The sequence below is a fragment of the Idiotropiscis lumnitzeri genome, chromosome 9 (assembly GCF_059441095.1).
Source record: "Idiotropiscis lumnitzeri isolate Australia: NSW breed Sydney's pygmy pipehorse chromosome 9, RoL_Ilum_1.0, whole genome shotgun sequence".
NCBI classification, from domain to species: Eukaryota; Metazoa; Chordata; class Actinopteri; order Syngnathiformes; family Syngnathidae; genus Idiotropiscis; species Idiotropiscis lumnitzeri.
This window is the reverse complement of record NC_142399.1, coordinates 18,572,590-18,592,910: the sequence shown is the minus strand read 5'-3', so window position 1 is coordinate 18,592,910 and position 20,321 is coordinate 18,572,590. Positions and strand designations below refer to the sequence as shown.

General features: G+C 39.5%; 1 protein-coding gene across 1 annotated transcript; it reads left to right on the top strand.

Moving 5' to 3' along the window:
• Positions 1–2,434: 2,434 nt before the first annotated feature.
• On the top strand, positions 2,435–19,161 carry cdh1 (cadherin 1, type 1, E-cadherin (epithelial)). The gene is made up of 18 exons (XM_088305008.1): positions 2,435–2,919; positions 4,023–4,137; positions 5,973–6,061; positions 6,253–6,393; positions 8,205–8,348; positions 8,453–8,608; positions 8,707–8,851; positions 10,802–10,974; positions 12,603–12,731; positions 12,928–13,113; positions 13,982–14,226; positions 14,323–14,465; positions 14,685–14,776; positions 16,257–16,389; positions 16,572–16,790; positions 16,918–17,048; positions 18,007–18,150; positions 18,330–19,161. Exons 1-18 carry the CDS (start codon positions 2,869–2,871, stop codon positions 18,543–18,545), a joined length of 2,652 nt encoding a protein of 883 aa, XP_088161134.1. The 5' UTR covers positions 2,435–2,868; the 3' UTR covers positions 18,546–19,161.
• Positions 19,162–20,321: the final 1,160 nt, after the last annotated feature.

Here is a 20,321-nt window from a genome sequence, read left to right as displayed (position 1 = left end):
GATTGTTAATTTGCGCTAGACAGTGATACTGCACGTTGATTGAACTACACAGCCATGACAGAAAACATTGGCGTTGTTGAGCATTTAATTCAAAGGTAAGCGATGCACTGCGATTGGCTGGCAACAAGTTCAAAGTGTACCCTGCATACTGTCCGAAGACAGCTGGTATAGGCTCCGGCACGCCCGTGACCCTTGTGAGGAGAAGCAACTTGGATAATGGTTGGTATTAGATACAGACTCAACACCAGGGGTCCTAGGACTGACACTTGAGGAATCCCACAGGTCATGGCCACTGGCCCACATTTGAATTGCGAATAAATGAAGCCTATCCCCAGCTGACTTCAGGTGAGAGATGGTGCACACCTTGGACGGGTTGTCGGTCAATCACAGGGCACACAAACAACCCTTCACTCCGATGGGAAATGACTCGCAAGCAATGGGGGAAACACTTCTTCTTCTCTTATGGAAATGGAAACACTTCTTCTTCTCTTATGGAAATGTTCCAACAGAGACTTGGACAGGGATCTCCTGACGGCGAGGCAGACATGCTAAATACTATTAAAACATGCTTGCCAATTCAATGATTAGCAGCATCATTGGAATTTTTATTCAAACCTTGGTCACTTGGATGTGAAGAATTCTTCAAGGCCTGCAAAACTAACTTACACTGTAATCTGACACTGCCTTCCTGCCACTCAACTTTGCTCCCCCCTCCTTTTATAACTCCTCTTATCTTTCATCAAGGCCTCCCTTCTTAGCTATGCCACATCTTTCACTTGTTAAGTGGTGGCAAATGTAAATGGACTAGTCTTTCTTCTGCACCCACAGACTTCTGTCCTTCTGTGAGAGGGTCGATGGTGATAGTGGAAGCAAAAGATAGCATCACTTAATTGTGTTTTCATCATCCATATGTCTACGTCAGAAAGCCTTGAAATGAGACATTGTTCCCTTTTTTTAGGAACCATTTTGCTTACGGTTTCAAATGTACTGGAACAATGACGTAACTTACATTGTATGCCAACGGATAAGGTACAGTTTTGGGAATAACTTTAGTTCACCGGCAATACATATGCACTATGCATGAACTTTTGGAAAATCTGGAATTATGGAGTCCATCCTCAGATATCTTATATCGTCTGAGAAATTCATAGGTGTGGTCCTACTGGGCCTCCTTCCATCCATTTTCTGTGCCAAATATCCTCACTTGGGTCACAGATGAGCTGGAGCCGTTCTCAGCTCACCTTGGTTGGGCGAGTGCGAGCTACAAGTTGAACTGGGCACCAGCCAATCGCGAGGCACATCTGGACAACCAACCATTCACACTCACAATGTGGAATCTTTAAAATAAACTTAAACTTTTTGTTTTTGTTATGCGGCCAAGTTGTGCAAAGGTTGTCACGTAATACTACAGATGACTACACACATATTGTCCATTTACGACTGGCTTTGCAGTTTTGAGTCTGTGTGTGTGTGTGTGTGTATCAATCAGCAGCTACAGAGCTGCAAATACAGTCAATGTTGTTACTGCTAACCGAAAGCCAATGGCTCATCTAACATCCGGGCAGTGGCAAGAAAACGACTTGATGACCCGGGAAAGCTCTCATCTCCAGAATGAATTATGAATGTCTTTTCAATCATGAAGAACAACTTCAAGGAGCAATGTAATGCAATTGTTTCCAAATGTCCATGCGTTATGGATTATGAAAACTGATTTATGATTGATTTATGTTTGACATCTTATAAACATGTGTGTTTAAGTCATTTGTTGCATTTTATATTACAAGAAAGTCTATTTATGTCATTGTGTGGAGTCGGTTTGCAGTAAATACAACATAACACGTTTATTGAAATAATGTAATAAAATATTGAAATACGTGATAAATAAGGAAAGCATACAATCTGTCATTTTCATATCTCATTGCAACAGAACCACACACTTTATACTACTGGTGTTTTAGAGCAATGACTGCCAAACAGGGTCATTTCAAGGGTGCTGAAGGAAAAGTATCTCATTTCACATGATTTGTCCCCAAATAGTATTTATTATTTGCAAATATGTCTTTGTTCATCTGACTATGCCATCCCGACAAGCAGAACTATTTAATGTAATTCCATTAGATGGAAGGGGGGAAAATCTGTACATTCACCTGTTGATTTCTACGCAACAACAGAATGAGGCTTCCTGTAGTGTGTTGACTGTAAACAGATTTGACAACACTAAGTACATTTGTGAAGAAACTATCAGTATTCCTTTTTTTCATGTTACATTTTGTTTTGGTGTGCTGTGATCTTTTTCAAATGTAAATTGTGTCCCAATAATGGTTAGGAAACACTTATTTTAAGACAGACAGACAGACAGACAGACATACAGACGGTGTATCACGGTCAATAAGTATTGCCTCACTTGAAAGAAAGCCAGCGAGAACTCGCGAGACAGCAGAGAGCGAGAGAAAGAGGGGGAGGGGAGAGATGTGACAAGTGGTTTGGAGATTGACATCAAAGAGGAACAGAAAGTTGCTGGAGTAACCAACCGAGCACCGACACAGATCTCATTTCGGCACCTCGGCTGTCTCTTGTCCATATTTGTGACGAAGCAGCAACAGAAACTGACGGTATCTGTCCAGGCAGGCGTGTCAGTCTCGCTTGTCCTTATGTGGAAGGCGGAAGCTGAGCACCTGTGAGCCGACGTCACCCACTGAAAATACCTGCAGCGACTCGTCAGTTAAACTCGTCCAGTTCGACTACTTCCTCGCCCGGGACAAGGCAGCGAAACTCGACTACAACGGCCTGCGCAAACACCTGCTGAGGAATAAACGACGTATTTAATTGCCAGGATTTCAAGGAGAGTTTTGGGGTACTTCCAGGCAGATGAGGGCCGCTACGTTCGCGGTGTGGGGAACTTTGTTCGTCGTTCTTCAGGTGAGGTTCAGTTCCGTGCTTTTTCATAACGTATCCAAATGGCTTTCTTTTCAGACTGCGGTCTTTTTTTGATGCATGTGGTATTTATATTGGCGCTTCCATTTGTATAAATCAGCGAAGTATTCTTTTTCGTTGAAATTCGCCTATTAAATTCACCTTTCGAGCGAGTCAACTAAATTAGACGCCGACTTGGGTAATTTATGTTGCGCTTGATCGCTCACTTGGTAACATTTTAATGTAATTTTTTTGCTGCTAGATTAGGTGTATGTTCTAGTTGAGTATAATTTAAAAGTATCGTTCAGATGAACGATACGCAGCCGTTAGTAAAGCACACGCTTGTTTTTTATGCATGTGGCATTTATATTAGCGCTTCCATTTGTGTAAGTAAGTGAGTTATTCTTTTTTGTTGTAAATTCCCCTATTTCACCTTTCGTGCGATCAACAAAATTGGACGCATACTTGAGTAATTTATGTTGCGCTGGATCGCTCACTTGGTTACATTTTTAATGTGATTTTATTGCTGCTAGACTGGGTGTATGTTCTAGTTGAGTATAATTTAAAATTATCATTCAGATGAACGACACGCAGCCGTTAGTAAAGCACGTTTGAAGTTGCCTGTTGTCGGGCACGTTAACGAAAGGGCCTCGCCCTTTTTCGAAGTTGTTAACCTCCGACAGGTTAGCGCCTGATCAACCTCAACTTGTTTGATCCTTTCATATTGACCACCCTTTGAAGTGCAACGACACAAATACAGTCATGTATGTTCTAAGTCACTGGATGTGCGTCTGGAAAAACGTGAAAATGGATCACATTATGTTCCTTTCTTTACAACGTTATAGTAGTCGCTAATTGCAGTATTAAATGATCCAAAACAATCGAGGGATAAATGGGCCAAGTTTTAGTTTCCATTTCGTTGTCAGCCCCTCAAAATTGTATGAAACATGTTTACAAACTGACTGTTGAAACAAAGTGTGAATTGATCAATAATGAGTCCAACCAGCATTGAAGTGGTGAAGAAGATAATTCAAATATGAAGTGCAAGCCAGTGTTTTCATATATGCTCAAATGCACGCATATCTCTCTGACCCTCTCTCTTCTTTCAGGCTTTTGTTGTAGTTTCTGCTGAAGAGCAATCATGTGTACCTGGGTTTCAGTCAGACATGAAACTTTTCACTGTGAGCAGAAAGAACCTACCAAGGGGCACAGTGTTGGGAAAAGGTAAGAGCAATCATAAAGTTGTTAAACAATTGGTTTTAATTTCAGTGCGTCATTGTTTCTTTTACTCATGACTTCCGGCTTTATTTTGGAAATAAAAGTCTGCTAACTGCCGGAAAACCAGCCATCCATCCACCGGTCAGAGAGGAAGTTTGTCCCAAAGGATGAAAAATGTTTCTATAGGTCCATGCTTACTGTTAGTGATATTTGGAGTCCAAGCAAGCTCAAGTCTCAGCTTGCAGCGCCTCATCTAATGATCTTTCCTGCACTTACTAATGCCCCCAAGCCTGTTTTGCAAAGCCTTTCTTTTCAAAGCATGTCAACAGCTGCGAAGATGGAGCACTTTTTTTACTCAATGGGAGCAGCCTTCTACTCTTGCGAATGTACTTTTTTCAAGATTTTCCCATGCAGAGCAAGTTGTTTGAACATGTTTCTTACTTTTTATTAACATTAAAAGATATCTCAGATCTGACCCAAAAGTTTAGTTGTAACATGTTGGCCTAAAAAAGTAAAATAATAATAATAATAAATTCCAGTTTTGTTCATTGCACTTTTCCTTTGCCATCAGCGGTACTCTTATGTGATGGTTTGGTGACATAAAAAAACCAAAACAAAAATAAAGAAAAAGCAAAACATGCGTACAGCTAAGCCATTTGATGCTCCTTGCCTTCTGAGGCTCATGCTAACAGAAAATCTTACTTAAATTGTACAAAGTGCTTGACTTAAGGCTATTTTATTTCTGTTCCCCTCGATACATACCGAAATGCAAAAGGGCCCCGTAGGTTTTTTTCCTGGCTTAAATTTTGGCAGGTTTGGTACTATTCTGAGCATTTGCCCTTCTGTGTATGCCGCACTCAGCACTTGCTCAAACTCTTTCCCTGTGACGCATTTACTGGTGCCATACACGGTGCTACACCGGTGGAAGGGGATGCTGTTGCCCTGTCAGTAATCTGTCTAGATTTTATAAAATAACATAAGACATTAGGGTAATTCTAATTCAAGGCTTCGATATGTATACTCAAGGTGTGAGATGTGTGGATGCAGCAAATGAGAATGCTAGAAGCTCATTTTGTATTCTCACAAAAAGAATAGTGTTGAATGATCAGGTATGAATGAACATGGAGATATGATGATAGTTTGGAGTAGTTGAGTTTTAGGTGTTGAAATCAATTGATAAACGTTCCAGTTGTCATTATTTCAATCTCAACCTAAAAAAAATGCCTTTTTTTCACAATAAGAAATTGTAAAAGTTTATATTTTATTTTATTTTTTTAAGTCAGCAAAATCGTCCGTCACGTTTGTAGTGATGGAAATGTCATATAATCAAAATGAAAGCAAGAAAAATGTTGGCCTTACCATTACTTAGACAAACATGTCCGTGCATGAACTGAAGATTAGTGAAGTTCACAAGTCTGAATACAATGTTTAAAAGTGTTGTTTTAAACCTCCCCCAACCCAATTTAATATTTTTGGGCATCAAATATTTGTGGATTTACGCAGGTGGACCCATTCCCTATTCCCTATTAATAATTTGGGCCCACTGTACCAATGTAATCTCAATTGTTTATCAATTGGTTTAAAAGAGGACAGATGGAAGTTAATTGAAAAAATGTTACCTGTTAACAGGTCATTTTTGTCATGATGTATTTTCTTAAACTGGTCATGAAGGTGATGTGTTTTCAGAATCATTATTTTTTTTTTTTTTGAGAGGGGGGGTGTTATTTTCGGATTTGCTTTGCATTGGCTGAGTAGCAAGTGGTATTTTGGTAATGAAACAACAAACGACCAGTATTCTTCTTTTTTTGCCCATTTAGCTCATTTCTTTTTTTCTTCTATAGTTTACTTCACAGACTGCACAGATCGCACAAGATTTCCTTTTACAAGTGAAGACTCACGTTTCATGGTACAAACTGATGGTGTCTTGAAGGTGAGAGATTTTATTCGGTTTTATTAACAATGATGGTGTATTTTATTAGGATAAGAGTATGAAGGAAGTAAACCAAGGAGTGCTTGCGTGGTGCCCACTGACCAGCAAGATGAAATTTATGATGTGGCCGTTTGGCAAACAAAAACAAAACCATGTGCTGCCCTTTGATTTGATTTTCTTCTTTCATCCAGGTGAACAGACAGGTTTCTCTTCATGAAGGTCAAATTGACTTTTCGATTCACACCTGGGACTCTCAAGGGCGCACAATGGCCATTGCTGTCAGGGTATTGCATCTTGACAACCAAGCTCAAAATGCTGAGCATCATCTAGAGGTAGGATAAGACTTTATCCCCCTCTACCAAAACTAAATGCACTATATAGAACCACCTTATTAATGATAATGCAGTTGTGTCCTTTTAAATTTACTACCACAATGCATAGTAGTACCAGGTATTTTCATGTAGCTCTTTCCTTTGGCTCACAACTTCATTTGCTTAAAGTCCAATTTTTTTGTTATGAAGTATAAAGTTCTGTTTTATTACTTGTGATAGCAAAGAACTCCAAAAGATCAGACACTCATATCACCCTTAAAAATAACTACGAAGATGATTGTACGTCAGCGCCCCCTTGTGGCAGGAAAATGTCTTAACTTTTGTTCTTCCAAAAAATGTTACTTGTTAATTGTTAAATATGCCACTCTCATCAGAATAATTATTTAATTCATTAACTGTAGCTATTAACAGTTTTAAATGACTGAAAACTATTACAGGCCTGCTGACTTACTATTTTGAAATATATTAACGACTACTTCTCGGAATGCTTTCAGTGCGCCCAACTTTTTTTTGGGGGGGGGGGGGGGGGCATTAACTTTTGTACTGGTGGGCACCAGTACAAAAGTTAATGCACCCCACTTCATCACATTCAACATCATTTTAAATAAACAAAATTGCTGCCTCTCTTTTTTTGCAAATTGGACCGTTAAATGATTAACAACCTGGTCAACATTAACTTATTTTTTTTAATGACCATCCCTCACAACCGTTAACTTAAAAGTATTGGTGATTGAAGTGCTTTGTGTCAGAGTATTGATTTATGACTTTTGTACAGATCGGGCCTTAACATAACATTCAGGAGGTTGTCAATTCTTCTTATATCATCATCCGCAGGTATTTCTGCTCTTTGATGGGCGTAGAGGTCTGTTAGCTTGATCTGTCACAATAACACATTTTTGAAACGATATATTTTCCCCTAAACCAGGGGTCTCCATTCCTGTTCTTTGAGGTCTGCTGTTTTGCTTATATACATATGCCCTTATAGTCAGGAAAATACGGTTTGTGCGTGCGTGCGTCGGCGCGTGTGTGTCTGGATGAAAACAAAGATATAGATTCAGAAAAATTGGAGAAATTGATCATGGAAAACCTTTGTTAGGTGCGCGTTGGCTATTTTTATTGATTTTGTTGTTGTGATTATTTTCGTTATTGTAATTGTTCTCTCTTGTTCAAATAAACATTCATTCATAGTTGAGTTTGAAATTCCACAAATTATGTACAAAGTACGCAATAACCTAGTTTGTCACGATACTCCAAAGCTGTTCGAAATAAGTGAGTTTTTATGACTTATGTGGTACAAGTGTTTACAAAAATTTGAGAACATTAACTGTTAAGCAAAGAGGTGTTAATTTGACCAGCAATTTTGAAACTGACCTGAAAAGGAGTGAATCACTTGGTGTAGCAAAGTCCCCCAGAATTTAATAAAATCGGGTTTAGGTCGAAAATGTTCTGTTGTTTTTCACTATATTTTCTATGACTTGTTTATATGTTCAATAAACAAACATTTAAGGTACAATTAAAAAAATATATACAAGTCTACCATACCCTGGCTCTTTTCACAAACACCACATAAGCAAATATTAAATATTAGCTACACATATATAGTGAGTCACTTATACCTTCCTCTTCCACACCCCTCGAAAGGCTGGTGCAACCTCTTTATTTTTTTCTAGGCGTACCAACTAGAAATTAGTGTCTGGGCGCCCAAAATTGTCTCTGTCTCTGTCTCGAGCCCTGGTTGGTTGATGTTTAAAGCTTAAACCAAGACAGCTATGGCATCAGTGTTCACTGCCTGCTACCGTTTTGTTTTTTAGAGCGCAGGTGATGAGGCTGAAGTGCCAGTTCTGCAATTCATGAAGGCGAATGGAGGATTAAGGCGGCGAAAGAGAGACTGGGTTATTCCTGACATTAATGTGGAGGAGAATCACAGAGGCCCCTACCCCTTTAAAGTATCTCAAGTACGAAAGCCCAGTTTCAGTGTTTTATTCTGCAAAAAGATTTACAATGAATCGTGTATATTTACTGAAACAATACAACCTCACTTCTCCCCCTTTATGTGCAGATTAGGTCAAATGAAGACAAACTAAAGAAGATATTTTACAGCATCACTGGTCCAGGAGCTGATCTGGATCCTGTTGGCCTTTTTAACATGGACAGAGACACTGGTAATCTGTATCTCTCCCAACCACTGGACAGGGAAAAGCAGTCCAAGTACTTGGTGAGATTGTCGTTCTCTTTTTGATAAATACATTCTTACTATCAAATGTGTATTTCTACGCAAAAATGCTGTGCAACTAATCAACCATGTTCTATCAGTTTAAAGCGTATGCAGTGGCAGATGGTTCTGGAAATGCTGAGGAGCCCATGGAAATTATTGTCAATGTAATTGACCAGAATGACAACAAACCTATTTTTGAAAAGGATACCTTCTTGGGAAATGTCGCTGAGGCATCACCAAAAGGTACTGCGACATAATCAAGCATAAAAGAGCCAACAAATCACGTTGCTCCTCTGAGACTGCTTTGTGTGTGGCGTTGGCTTGACTGGTTCACCTGCTCTCACCCCGAAATGCAATGCTAGGTCAAAAGTGCTTTTCTATTTTGCTTTTTACGCGGGGGGAAAAAAATACAATATCGAAAAAAAAATGCTTCACTTTACACCCATTGTTAACACTTCTTAACAGTAATTTTACCCACTGAACAGCTGGCAACTTGGCAAATAAAGCATTCTATCTTTGTTTTAATTAGGGTGCATGCATGCCTGCTGCCGGCATCTAACTCTAGAAGTACTATGCACGGCACTTATTGCGATTCAAAGCATGTGGACTGTTAAAACTGTAAACTGTTACCTGTATTATCAAAATGTTTTGAAATCTTTTTGTTGAATTTTCAGTGCACAGTACCATGACCCTGGTCTTTTTTTTTTTTTTTAAATAAATTTTGAACACGTGGAAAATACTAAACCAAAACTAATACTAAAACTACTAAACTAATAAAACTAATAAATCCTCTCAGAAAATGAATTAAAACTAACTAAATTGAAAAAACAAAACAAGATAAAAACTAACTATAATTAAAATTCCGAAACTACGCTATAATAACCCTGATAAGAACATATCGTAATAAGATGATATAAAATGTTAATCTTGGCAAAGTAACTGCACTAAAAACTAATTGTGGGCACAAATCACAACTGTAGTTGTACTGCATAATTTAAAATAGTTTAGTCTTGCTTAGTATAGTTTTTGTTTGAATTCATTTTTTTTTATTCTTGACCGTGTTAACTTAAGCTGTAGCCCAATTTAGTTGTATCTACTACATGCAATGACAACTTGACAACTAGCAATCTGGATTTTTTTGACGTTCACTGCTGCTACTTGTGACGGAGTGCCTTGTAAATTGTGATACTTTTACAGCCCGTTTTGAGTGCCCCAAAAAAACAACAAAATCCCAGATACAATATATACGGTAGTTGCATTATCCCGATACAATCGGAAATCGGGGCCAATCACATAATATTTCAGTTGGTCGCCGCCTTGATAAAGATGTTTTTTTTTTATATACATTCTCTTCATTTTTAAAGTCAAGAATAAAATAGTTGACAGGTTGGGATACTTTAATTTCAATGAAAAAATATGATTAAGACAATTTGGATGCGCTTTTTGATCATAGCAGATACTTGAAAAGAAATGACTCAGACTTGGATGCAAAAAAGTGTTATCAGGAGGACATCTGTATATAGAACTCCAGGTACATGGTTGGTGAGTTGCCTTGTTTTAATGAATAATTTTTTGGCAAAGAAAATAAACCTGTCTCTAACACAAGGCTGTATGCATTACCTGGTTCATGTTAACAGTGACACCCCTACACTGAAAACCTCCACTGAAGGGGGAAATAGATGAAGTTATTTATTTCTTGCCTATATTATACAACCGTAGTACAGGTTTTTCCTTCTGTCTTGCTTGCTTTGGTTTCAACAGTCTTTTTAACATATTTTGCAGTCGGAGTTTGTTTCTCAGTGTGACCCTGCAAAGACCAAATCCAAACGAAAGCCAAATCAGTGCCACTTTAGTAACCAGCTCCACTCTGTTTGCTGCCATGTGTTCAATGTTAACGTTGCATATTGGCAGGCTACGGAAGTCGCCAAGGAGCAAAATCAATGGGAAAAAAATGCAAATAAACTGATTAATTACCTAGCCCTAGCTACCATACACCTGGGGAGTGGGGTTAGATGCAGTTTATTTGGGGTTAAGAGAATCTCTGAGGGCAACTTGAGGAGCTGACTGTAGATAAAAGATGGCCACTGCGAGGCATGCACTGATACTGAGATTAATATCGGATTCAAACCACCTGTTGGTCCCTTTGTCATCATACTGGACACAGTATGACTTAGGTCTTTTCTTACTTGTCAGGTTTTGAGATCATAAAGGTGAATGCCACAGATGCGGATCAGGAAAACCATGACAACTCTGACCTCCGTTACCGTATCATGAGCCAAGATCCAGAGTTTCCTGCGCCAAATCTTTTTGTCATCAATCCATTGACTGGAGTCATCAGAATCAATGCTGGTGGCTTGGACAGAGAGGTGAGGCATTCATCATAGTTTTTAAATTTTCTGCTCGTAATCTCGAACACTGCATCATAATTATTTGGAAAAATGCGTCAAAACATTTTTTATTGGCACTTAAGTCTGATGTGGCTGTGGGTAGGGCTGGGCGATATGACCTAAAATCAATATCGCGATAAATTAAGCAATTTTACCTCGATGACGATAAATGCATGATAAATTTCCGCCCGTGGACCAAAATCAAAATAAATGCAGGAAATGCATATTTACAGTGTTTTTTTTTTATTGACCAAATGGTACACATTACTTTCAATGAAAAATAAAAGTACAAAAATAATTTGTATAAACATTCGAAATAGCTTGCTTTGCATGACTTGAACAATGTCACAAAGAACAGGAGAAAAGGAGTACCTCTCACAAAATCTTTCCTGCCAATAGATTGCGCCAAGGTGCTGTAATGCCATGTGCAAAGGCCTAGATTTGTGTGAAGATCTCTTGTAAACAATATAAATAATGCCATGTGCAAAGGAGCTAGTGTGGTCGGCAAATAAAATGCTAAATAAAATGGAAAAAAAGTCAATGCAAATAAACGCGTGTGCATCATCGGGAAACTGTGCCGTCTCGAGTACTCTGGTGCGCAGTCGCCACTTGTCGTCTATGTACTGCACATTCAGGCTCAAACAGGGATCGATGTTGCGACTCGACCACAAGTCGGATGTGGATGCAAAATGCTTGACATGGCTAAACTCCCGTCCCGATGTTGTCCATATTGGGAAGTACGGTTTGCGACAAATATTACTTTCATGAGGCGTTTAAATCCTGCGTGCTCCACTGTAACTAGAGGAGCTCTATCTTAAGCTATGTGCTAGGCTATCGCGTCCACCTCTTAGACTTTCTCTCGTATGGTGTCGCCTCCGTTATGGGCTGTTGTCACTGGTCGAACCTTGCTTCTCCCTTTGAACTTTCAGCACAAGCTCCAAGTCAACAGCATGGTTGTCTTGTGGGTGGTGAAAAAGAAAAGGTTGGACGCGCTGTTTTGGGTGCTTACGAGGCACTTTGCAGTTTGTGGTCTTTTGCTCAAACATCGTCTTTATGAAACCCAAAACATTTCCAAGCGACATATGTCGAATTTCTTTTCGGGACAAGCGCAACAGGAACAACTTCAACTAACGTTACTTCGTCTTCAGCCGTGTCAGCCGCTTCTTGATTTGAATCGCCAGCTACGACTGCGTCGTCTGTTTTCTTTTTTTGTTTAGCTGGGTGGAGTCACATGACTACAGCCGCTGTGGCCGTCTTAAAGGGGCATCAACATAGCCGCAGACAGACAACACTTCTTTTTTTTTTTTTTTTTTTAAACACAGAATTTACCGTCATGGGCAAAATTATGTCGGTTTTTGTATTAAATTTCTGTAACAGTAAATTTTCGGTTTATCGCCCAGCCCTAGTTGTGGGTCATGTCTGTAATATATGCGCCATGCAGCCAAGGCACTGGAGAAACAATACAAGACAATTTACCTGAATTTCATCATAATCTGATAACATTCAGATTCAGTTTCTTCAACAAAACAACAACCCTTTGCCTAACTGTCCAATCAGTTTTCTGTTAAGTTGTACTCGTGTTTATTTTATTTTATTTTTTCCAACAGAAATATCCCAGGTACACTTTAAAAGTGGAGGCAGCTGACATGATGGGTCGTGGGTTGATTGGAGCCTCACAAGTTATCCTCACCGTGACTGATAGCAATGACAATGCTCCAGTATTTACCCAAAAATTGGTGAGTAACTGTTTCATTTAGTTTAGTTTAGTGGAGAATTCCATTTTGCTATTTCCGATTATCTTAGCATTTGTAATGGCATCAGACTTTTTTTTTCTTGTAATATCTCTTAGTAAGTTTTATTTATTCAATACTATACAGTATGTGCCACAGAACATTGTTCATACCCTTGCTTTGCATCTTTTAATTTTCACAGTATGAGGGTTCTGTGGAAGAAAATAGAGTGGACGTTGTCATCATGAAGATGACAGTAACCGATGGTGATGAGCCGCATTCCCCAGCCTGGAATGCGAAGTTCAAGATTGTTAATGGTGATCCCTTAAAATTATTCTCTGTGGAAACCGGAAGCAACAAGAATGAAGGAATCATCACTGCTGTCAAGGTAGCAAATTAAGTCCCCTACCCCTCAACCAACCTTGCTTTAAAAATAAGAAAAAAGAAAAAAAGTTTGGCAATTATATCTTTTGCGAGGAAGGACCCACACTAAAGCCAATACAATTTACCCCCCTCACCTTTTACTGTGTATACCATTGCCAAAATACTGACACGGTGGTCCCCAACTTTTTTTTCCAGGCCAAAACTTTCAGGAGAATACACTTCATGATGATCTTACCATATTTACATTGTGCCCTGCCAGCACGAGCGTTGTTTATGAAACTTGTAGATCCTTACTGTGTACCTACTCAAGGCGTGCCTTTACTGCGCACCCTCCTCCTTTTAACATCAGCATGCCGGCAGAAAATGCTCCCAGTCCGTGAAGTAACACATTTACAGATGAATTTGAAACTCGGTACACACATAAGGCGCCCCATCCATTTTGGAGAGAATTTAAGACTTAAATGCGCGTTTGTGAAAATAAGGTACATTCTTTTGGCGGGCCGACAACTATTCACCGGTGGGATGGGGTGGATTTTGGTGGGGGAGTGGTGTGCTGCCAATGTATACATATAATTTTTGCTCTCATTTCAAATATTTTTATTCAACAGTACAACAAATGTAGAGCAACATAAAATAACAGTGAACTACTAAAAACGAACTTGTGAATAAATACGCTATAAAATGTCAACCTTTTTAAGTTGATGGTCCTACATGCAGCATTGGCATTATTGCTACTTACTAGATCTAATCCAAAATCATCTAAAAATGGTATTTTGTTTTTGAAAATTTTTGACTAACTGTAAATCAACACTTGTGGAGTAGTATGCTATTTGTATATGTTAATTTTATTTTTAATTTTTTTTATATTACAGGGTCTGGACTTTGAGAAGAATAGCAAGCATACATTGTTGGTTGCAGTGGAGAATGAAGTTCCTTTCGCTATTCCAATGACCACCTCCACCGCCACAGTTATTGTAAATGTGGTTGATGTTAACGAACCCCCAGTCTTTGATCCAATGGAGAAACTTGTGTCAAAACGGGAAGACCTTCCTATCGACGCTGATGTGGTGCAATACATTGCTTCAGACCCAGACATTGCACGCAAACAAAAAGTCATGTAAGACAACTGTCCTCAGTCGATTTTAACAGGGCATGATTGAAGCTGATGTAGGTTCACGACTATACTTGTTTTGTTTTTTTGGCAAATTTCCAGGTATAAAATAGTTAATGACCCAGCAGGCTGGTTGAATGTGGCCAAAGATACCGGCCTGATCACAGTGAAGAATGCCATGGACAGAGAGTCCGTCTTTGTCAAGGACAACAAATACACAGCACTCATTGGTGCATATGACAATGGTAAGTGTATGTCACAACCTTGCATAGTACCAGCTGGTTTTAGAGGAATGTAGCCGACCAAACTTAAACGACTTGAACGCTGTGGTGATCTTGATGGTCCCAGTTACAGCAACAAATGTGTTCAGTAGTCATATTCAGACATTTATAAGAGTAAAACTGAAGTTAATATTTCTTGTTACTTACATGGATTCATTGAACTTTGCCCTGTCTGTTCATTAGATGAGGTTCCAGCCACAGGAACAGGTACACTGATGATCCTCCTTGAAGATGTTAACGACAACGCACCCACAATTGAGGAGCGTGGATTTACGGTAAAAGTCCTTATCTATATCTGCCCTTTTATAGTACAGCAATTCTGTTTTGGGATGAGTAACTTTTTGGTGCAGTTGAAACCAGGGTTTGTCAAGCATTATGCATAAAGGGCCAGATCCAAGAATTGTAACCTCTCTAAGTCAGTGTTATTTTCGTCAACGATGACGATAACGAAAATATTTCGTTAACGCCGCTTTTTTTCATGACGATAACGAGACGATGACCAGCTAAACGTGGCTCTTTGATAACGAAAACATGACGTGACGTAATTTTAATTTTCGTTGACGAGACGGGCGAAATTGTTACCGTGTGGTTCCGTCACATGTTCAAATTGTATGACATCCCTTCCTATTGTACATGTAATCTGTCTTTCAAAAAATTGCAATGCTAGTGCAACTGATCCTCGTTTGGGCACACCCAACCCCGGCACAACACGCAGGCGCATGCGCCGTACACTGTCGCACACACCGGCACAACGCGTTTGCGGTCATTAGTCTTGGCTCACACACACTGACATGCTTTTCTTTGACGGTCCATGGCGACAATGCCACTCTGGATGCTACTTGGTTCTGATGAAAGTTGTGACAAGTAAACAAGACATATCTTTGATAGTTTGTACTTGTGGTACTGTTTTTAAGACAAGTCCAGTAAAAGTCAATGCAGTTAAAACGTTTTTATGTTTATTTATGTTGCGTTAATTGAAATAAATCTGCAAGAGTTCCAAATAAAATGCTTTGGTTCTTGTCTCTTTTGGAGCCAAGTGCATTGTTTCCACTGTTACCACTTTTGTGTTTATAATGCATAATCCTTAGTAGTTGATCTGAAAGTCTTTGCAATTGGGTGGAAACCTTGTATGCCTATTTTTAACGAAAACGGATTAAACTTTTTTTTAGTTTTCCACTAAATTTCCAAAAACTAGAGTGAAACCTTTGTTCGAATTTCCGTAGACTAAAACATTTTTGAGTCTTTGTTGGCTAAAACTATCACAATTAGGAATGACTAAATGTGATGGAAACTAATAAGCATTTTTGTCCAAAACATTAAGACTAAATCTAAAACGCCTGCCAAAAACCATACTGCTCCACGTTGGTCGAAGTATGAATCAAAAATAGAATAGTAGAGTTTTTCAGCAAAGAAAGGATGCTGTGTTGCCTCCATAAATCTGTAAATTTTCAAAAGCTGAACATCAATTATGTGTGGGTTCTTCTTACCATACTCGCAGCTTGCTACTGAGTTGTACTGTCTTGCTACTGAGAAGCACTGCATTTATTTGCCTTTGGTTAAGTAAACATTTGCATTGATTCTGTTTCATTTCTGAGTCATATTTTAAAAATATTTTACTTGTATTGAATCTGGTGACTCTTCTACACAGCACCACAATCTCTGGTTAACATGATTGATGTGTCTGGGCAAGGTCAATTTTGCTGACTCAACCGTTGAATATAATTGCAACTCTGAATCCAATGTTGTGTTCCATAGGTGTGCAACAAAAAACCTGTTCCTCAGTTGCTGTCAGTAACCGATAAGGATGGACCTGGCTTTACTGCTCCTTACACAGTCGCTTTAGAGGGCTTGTCAAAGACCAACTGGACTGCAAGAATGAATGACTCCAGTATGTTCAATCACAACCAAGTTGCCATGTGATTCAATAACTTTTACTTTCCTTCATGTCCATAAAACTGAGAACTCTAATGCATAATGTTTGAGAAGTAGTTAGCTCAGTTTCAAACATTCACGCCGAATTTCGAAGCCTGGAAAGGAATGGTCGTAACGTCAGTTCATCTGTTATTACAGAAACGGGTATTCTCTTGAACCTGGCCACAGAGCTGCCAAGTGGAGAGTACACTGTGGTTCTTCGAGTAGCGGACAACCTGGGTTTGGAGCAGGACAGCACAGTTCAGGCCAAAGTGTGCGACTGCACTGGGGCCGAAGTGGTGTGCAAAGGACGAGTGGCGGGTGGCACCGACCTGCCCGTTATCCTGGGGATTCTGGGAGGAATCCTTTTGCTTCTTTGTGAGTCTGACATTGGGTTTTGCTTTCATCACAGTGCTACTGACTTGATTTGGTATAATCCTAAAATGTGCATCTCAATCGACCATGTGGTTGATTATAACTATTGTCGTTCTGCTGTGTGCTGCAGTGCTACTGCTACTTTTGCTGCTGTTTGCAAGACGTCGAAGGGGAGAACAAAAGACTCCTTTACTACAGGACGAAGATGTCCGCGACAACATCTATTACTATGACGAAGAGGGAGGTGGAGAGGATGATCAGGTACATGTATATGTATGCAAATCGTAAGTGATCTTAAGTCACAGGACCAGCCAAACTACGAAAAAAATAAATAACTTACAGATCAAAAATTACTGTAAAAGCTCTGACATTAAACTTGTATTTCCATTTGTTGGCTATCATACAACAGAATAAGTCATACCTTCCTGCAAGTATATAAAATTAGTGTTAAACTAAACAGGCTCACATTTCATACTGCGTAAATACATTTGTGAGTACTTTGGGACAAGTTCAAGTTAAGAATGAGTTATAGGTTTTTATGCTGGCTACGCAACCTGCATATCCTTGAATGCACCCCCTAAATCTCTCAATAAATATCCAAAAACATGCATTATACGTCATATTTTTAAATGAGTTACAAGTAAAAACACAAGATAATATGGAAGTAAATGTAGTCCAGCGTGTCAAGGCTTTTCTACATTGAAGCGATTTGGTAGGTGGTAGAATTACTGTATTCAGGGGTCATGATGAGGCAAGATTTTTCAATATAATTTCTGTCGCGTCATTGCCGTCCATAAAAAAAAATGAATCGATTTACGTGTCTGAAATGTTACTATCACCACAAATGTTCACTTTATGCTTCATGTTTTATGTGGGATTAAATGTTGCTCCAATATAAAGTCAACACTGTTGCGCAAAACAACTTCTCAGATTCAATCTCCCAACTCCCAGTAATCTCCCTGCGCCCACATGGAATGCATTTTGGCCTTCGGATGACGTCAGTGATGGCTATAGGCAACTTAGCTGTTCAGACTGCAGTTACTTTGCATAAAAATCGGATTTGTATGGAAATGCCGGACGGGACTCGGGTGTCGTAAAGTCGAAACGGCATAAGTCTAGTACCGCGTAACTCGAGGACCTACTGTATTTGTAACTATTGTATCCAGGACTATTACATGGTGTTTTTCATCATGTCTTTAATGTCTAATCTGTCTTCCAGGACTATGATCTTGGTGTTCTCCACCAAGGTTTGGATAACCGTCCTGAGGTGTTCAGGAACGACGTGAAGCCGATCTTCCTGACAGCGCCGCAGTACCGACCACGTCCTGCCAACCCGGAGGAAATTGGCAACTTCATTGATGACGTGAGTCAAGTGCAATTGCCCATTTTGATGCATTCCAATAAGGGATGTATGTATGTATCTATGTGTAAAAAAATAAATAAATTAAAAAAAAAACTGTGCAATGTGATTGTTAGGAAGCAAGTGTTATTTTCCACTCGTATTCAAAAGCTTTCTTTACCCCACCATGTGCTTGCTTGCAGAATCTAAAGGCTGCTGACAATGACCCAACAGCACCCCCCTATGACTCCCTGCTGGTGTTTGACTTTGAAGGCGGTGGCTCTGAAGCAGGAAGCCTGTCCACTCTGAACTCATCCAGCAGTGGAGACCAGGACTATGACCACCTCGGTGAATGGGGGCCTCGCTTCAAAAAGCTCTCTGACATGTTTGGGGGAGGAGAAGATGATGAGATGTTGTAAATAGAACCGAGAGCCGAATGGATGGAGAATTCAGGAGAGAATGAATGGATTGTGCTGAGTATGAGTTTCATGAAAGCATGGACCAATTATTTGAAACATTCGCAACTGTTAACTGCACATTCCTGTTGTCAGTAACAGCCACTGCTCGAAAGCCAAAGGAGGCTTGCTTGGATGTGTCTTGTAGTAATGCCCCGTTTGGAATCGCTGCACCGAGTTTCAATTCCCTTCAGACAGCCAGGTTTGGTACAAAGGCTTTTTTTTGTTGTTTTTTTTTTGTTTTTTTTGTTTGGTGTGTTTAAAGAGCCATATCTTGAATATTGAGTTTTTGAACGGGTATTGTTGCAGTAGTTATGGTGACCCTAGAAACTTGCAGATGCACTGGATAAATCAAAAGTTGATTGCGCCAATGAATTGTTCTTTTACAGTGTCTCTACTGTTTCCTTTGAATTTTGTTATTCTGTTTAATTCTAGCTTTTGAATGACACAAATATAAATGACATGAATGGAACCTTTTTTTCTTATTTTGTAATGTAATAACTCATTTTTGCTGTTGTTTCCAAATGAACTGCAAAGCTTTGTTACATTTGGATTTTTATAAAGTTATCTTAAAACAGTTTCTGGTTTGTGACTGACCTCTTTTTGAACATCCAACCATCCATCCCTTATCTGAACCGCTTCTCCTCACGAGGGTCCCGAACCTAGCTGGGATAGGCTCTTGCAACCCCGTGATCCGGGCAATAGGCAGGGTACATTGAACTGGTTGCCAGCTAATTGCAGGGCACACAGATGAACAACCATCTGCGCGCACACTCATACCAAGTGGCAATTCAGAGTTTCCAATCAACCTGCCGATTGATGTTTTTGGAATGTGGGAGGAAACCGGAGTACCAGGGGAAATCCCACGCAGGCACGGGAGAACATGCAAATTCCATGCAGGAACGGCGGAATCGAACCCACGACCTCTGCGCTGTGAGGCCATCGTGCCTTCTCTGAACAATCTGGTGAAATTGTATGAAATAGCATGCAGCATGTTAAACAAAAACATTTTGCATCATGATAAAGCATTTAAAATATATATTTTCCATCCTAGCAATGGTCATAAATGTGCCCATTCCTTCTCCTGTGACTTCAGCAGCATAGCTTTAGCTAGTAATGTTGTCTTGCAAATGGGTTGTGTCTGACTATACTTTCATCCATCCAGGTCAACTGCAACTGGGCTGTTCAGGTTGTCTAAGATATTTTGCGTCATCAGCTCGCGCGCAAAGGTTTGTAGCAATGCTTCAGTCGTGATGGTTCTCAACAAAATTCTCTGTCCCCACAAAAAAAAAGGAAGGCAAACAACGATTCCTGTATTTATCACAGCAGCAGATAAGCAATATATTAATTATGTCCAGTAGATCATTTGCACAGTACTGTGAGATTTGAATAAATTCAATACTAGTAAGATCGAAAAATCTCCATGAGTATATTAGTTTCTGTCAATTCTTAAAATGGAAAGCACAGTAGGTCATTAGATTAAAAGGCAATGCAATGCACAATAACTACTGCAATATGACAAAATGATTCCATATTAGTCGTGATGTCAACGCACAAGACCCCTTTCCTAAATTATGCCCTATGCTGCCCTCTTTTGGCAGATTGGGATTTCTGCCTGACTTTATGGCGATGGTTAATCGGTAAATCAGTTATTTTTATGCACTATTTCGGGGGGAGGGGGCATTTTTTTTCATTCCACCTAATTAAATTGCAACAGTGGTAATAAGTGGTATAGGCCTT

Excerpts from the sequence above, each read along its gene's own strand:
- cdh1 (XM_088305008.1), top strand. The coding sequence starts at position 2,869 with ATGAGGGCCGCTACGTTCGCGGTGTGGGGAACTTTGTTCGTCGTTCTT. Across the intron at positions 8,609-8,706 it reads AAAAGCAGTCCAAGTACTTG|TTTAAAGCGTATGCAGTGGC; the intron begins GTGAGATTGTCG and ends ATGTTCTATCAG. Across the intron at positions 8,852-10,801 it reads CGCTGAGGCATCACCAAAAG|GTTTTGAGATCATAAAGGTG; the intron begins GTACTGCGACAT and ends CTTACTTGTCAG.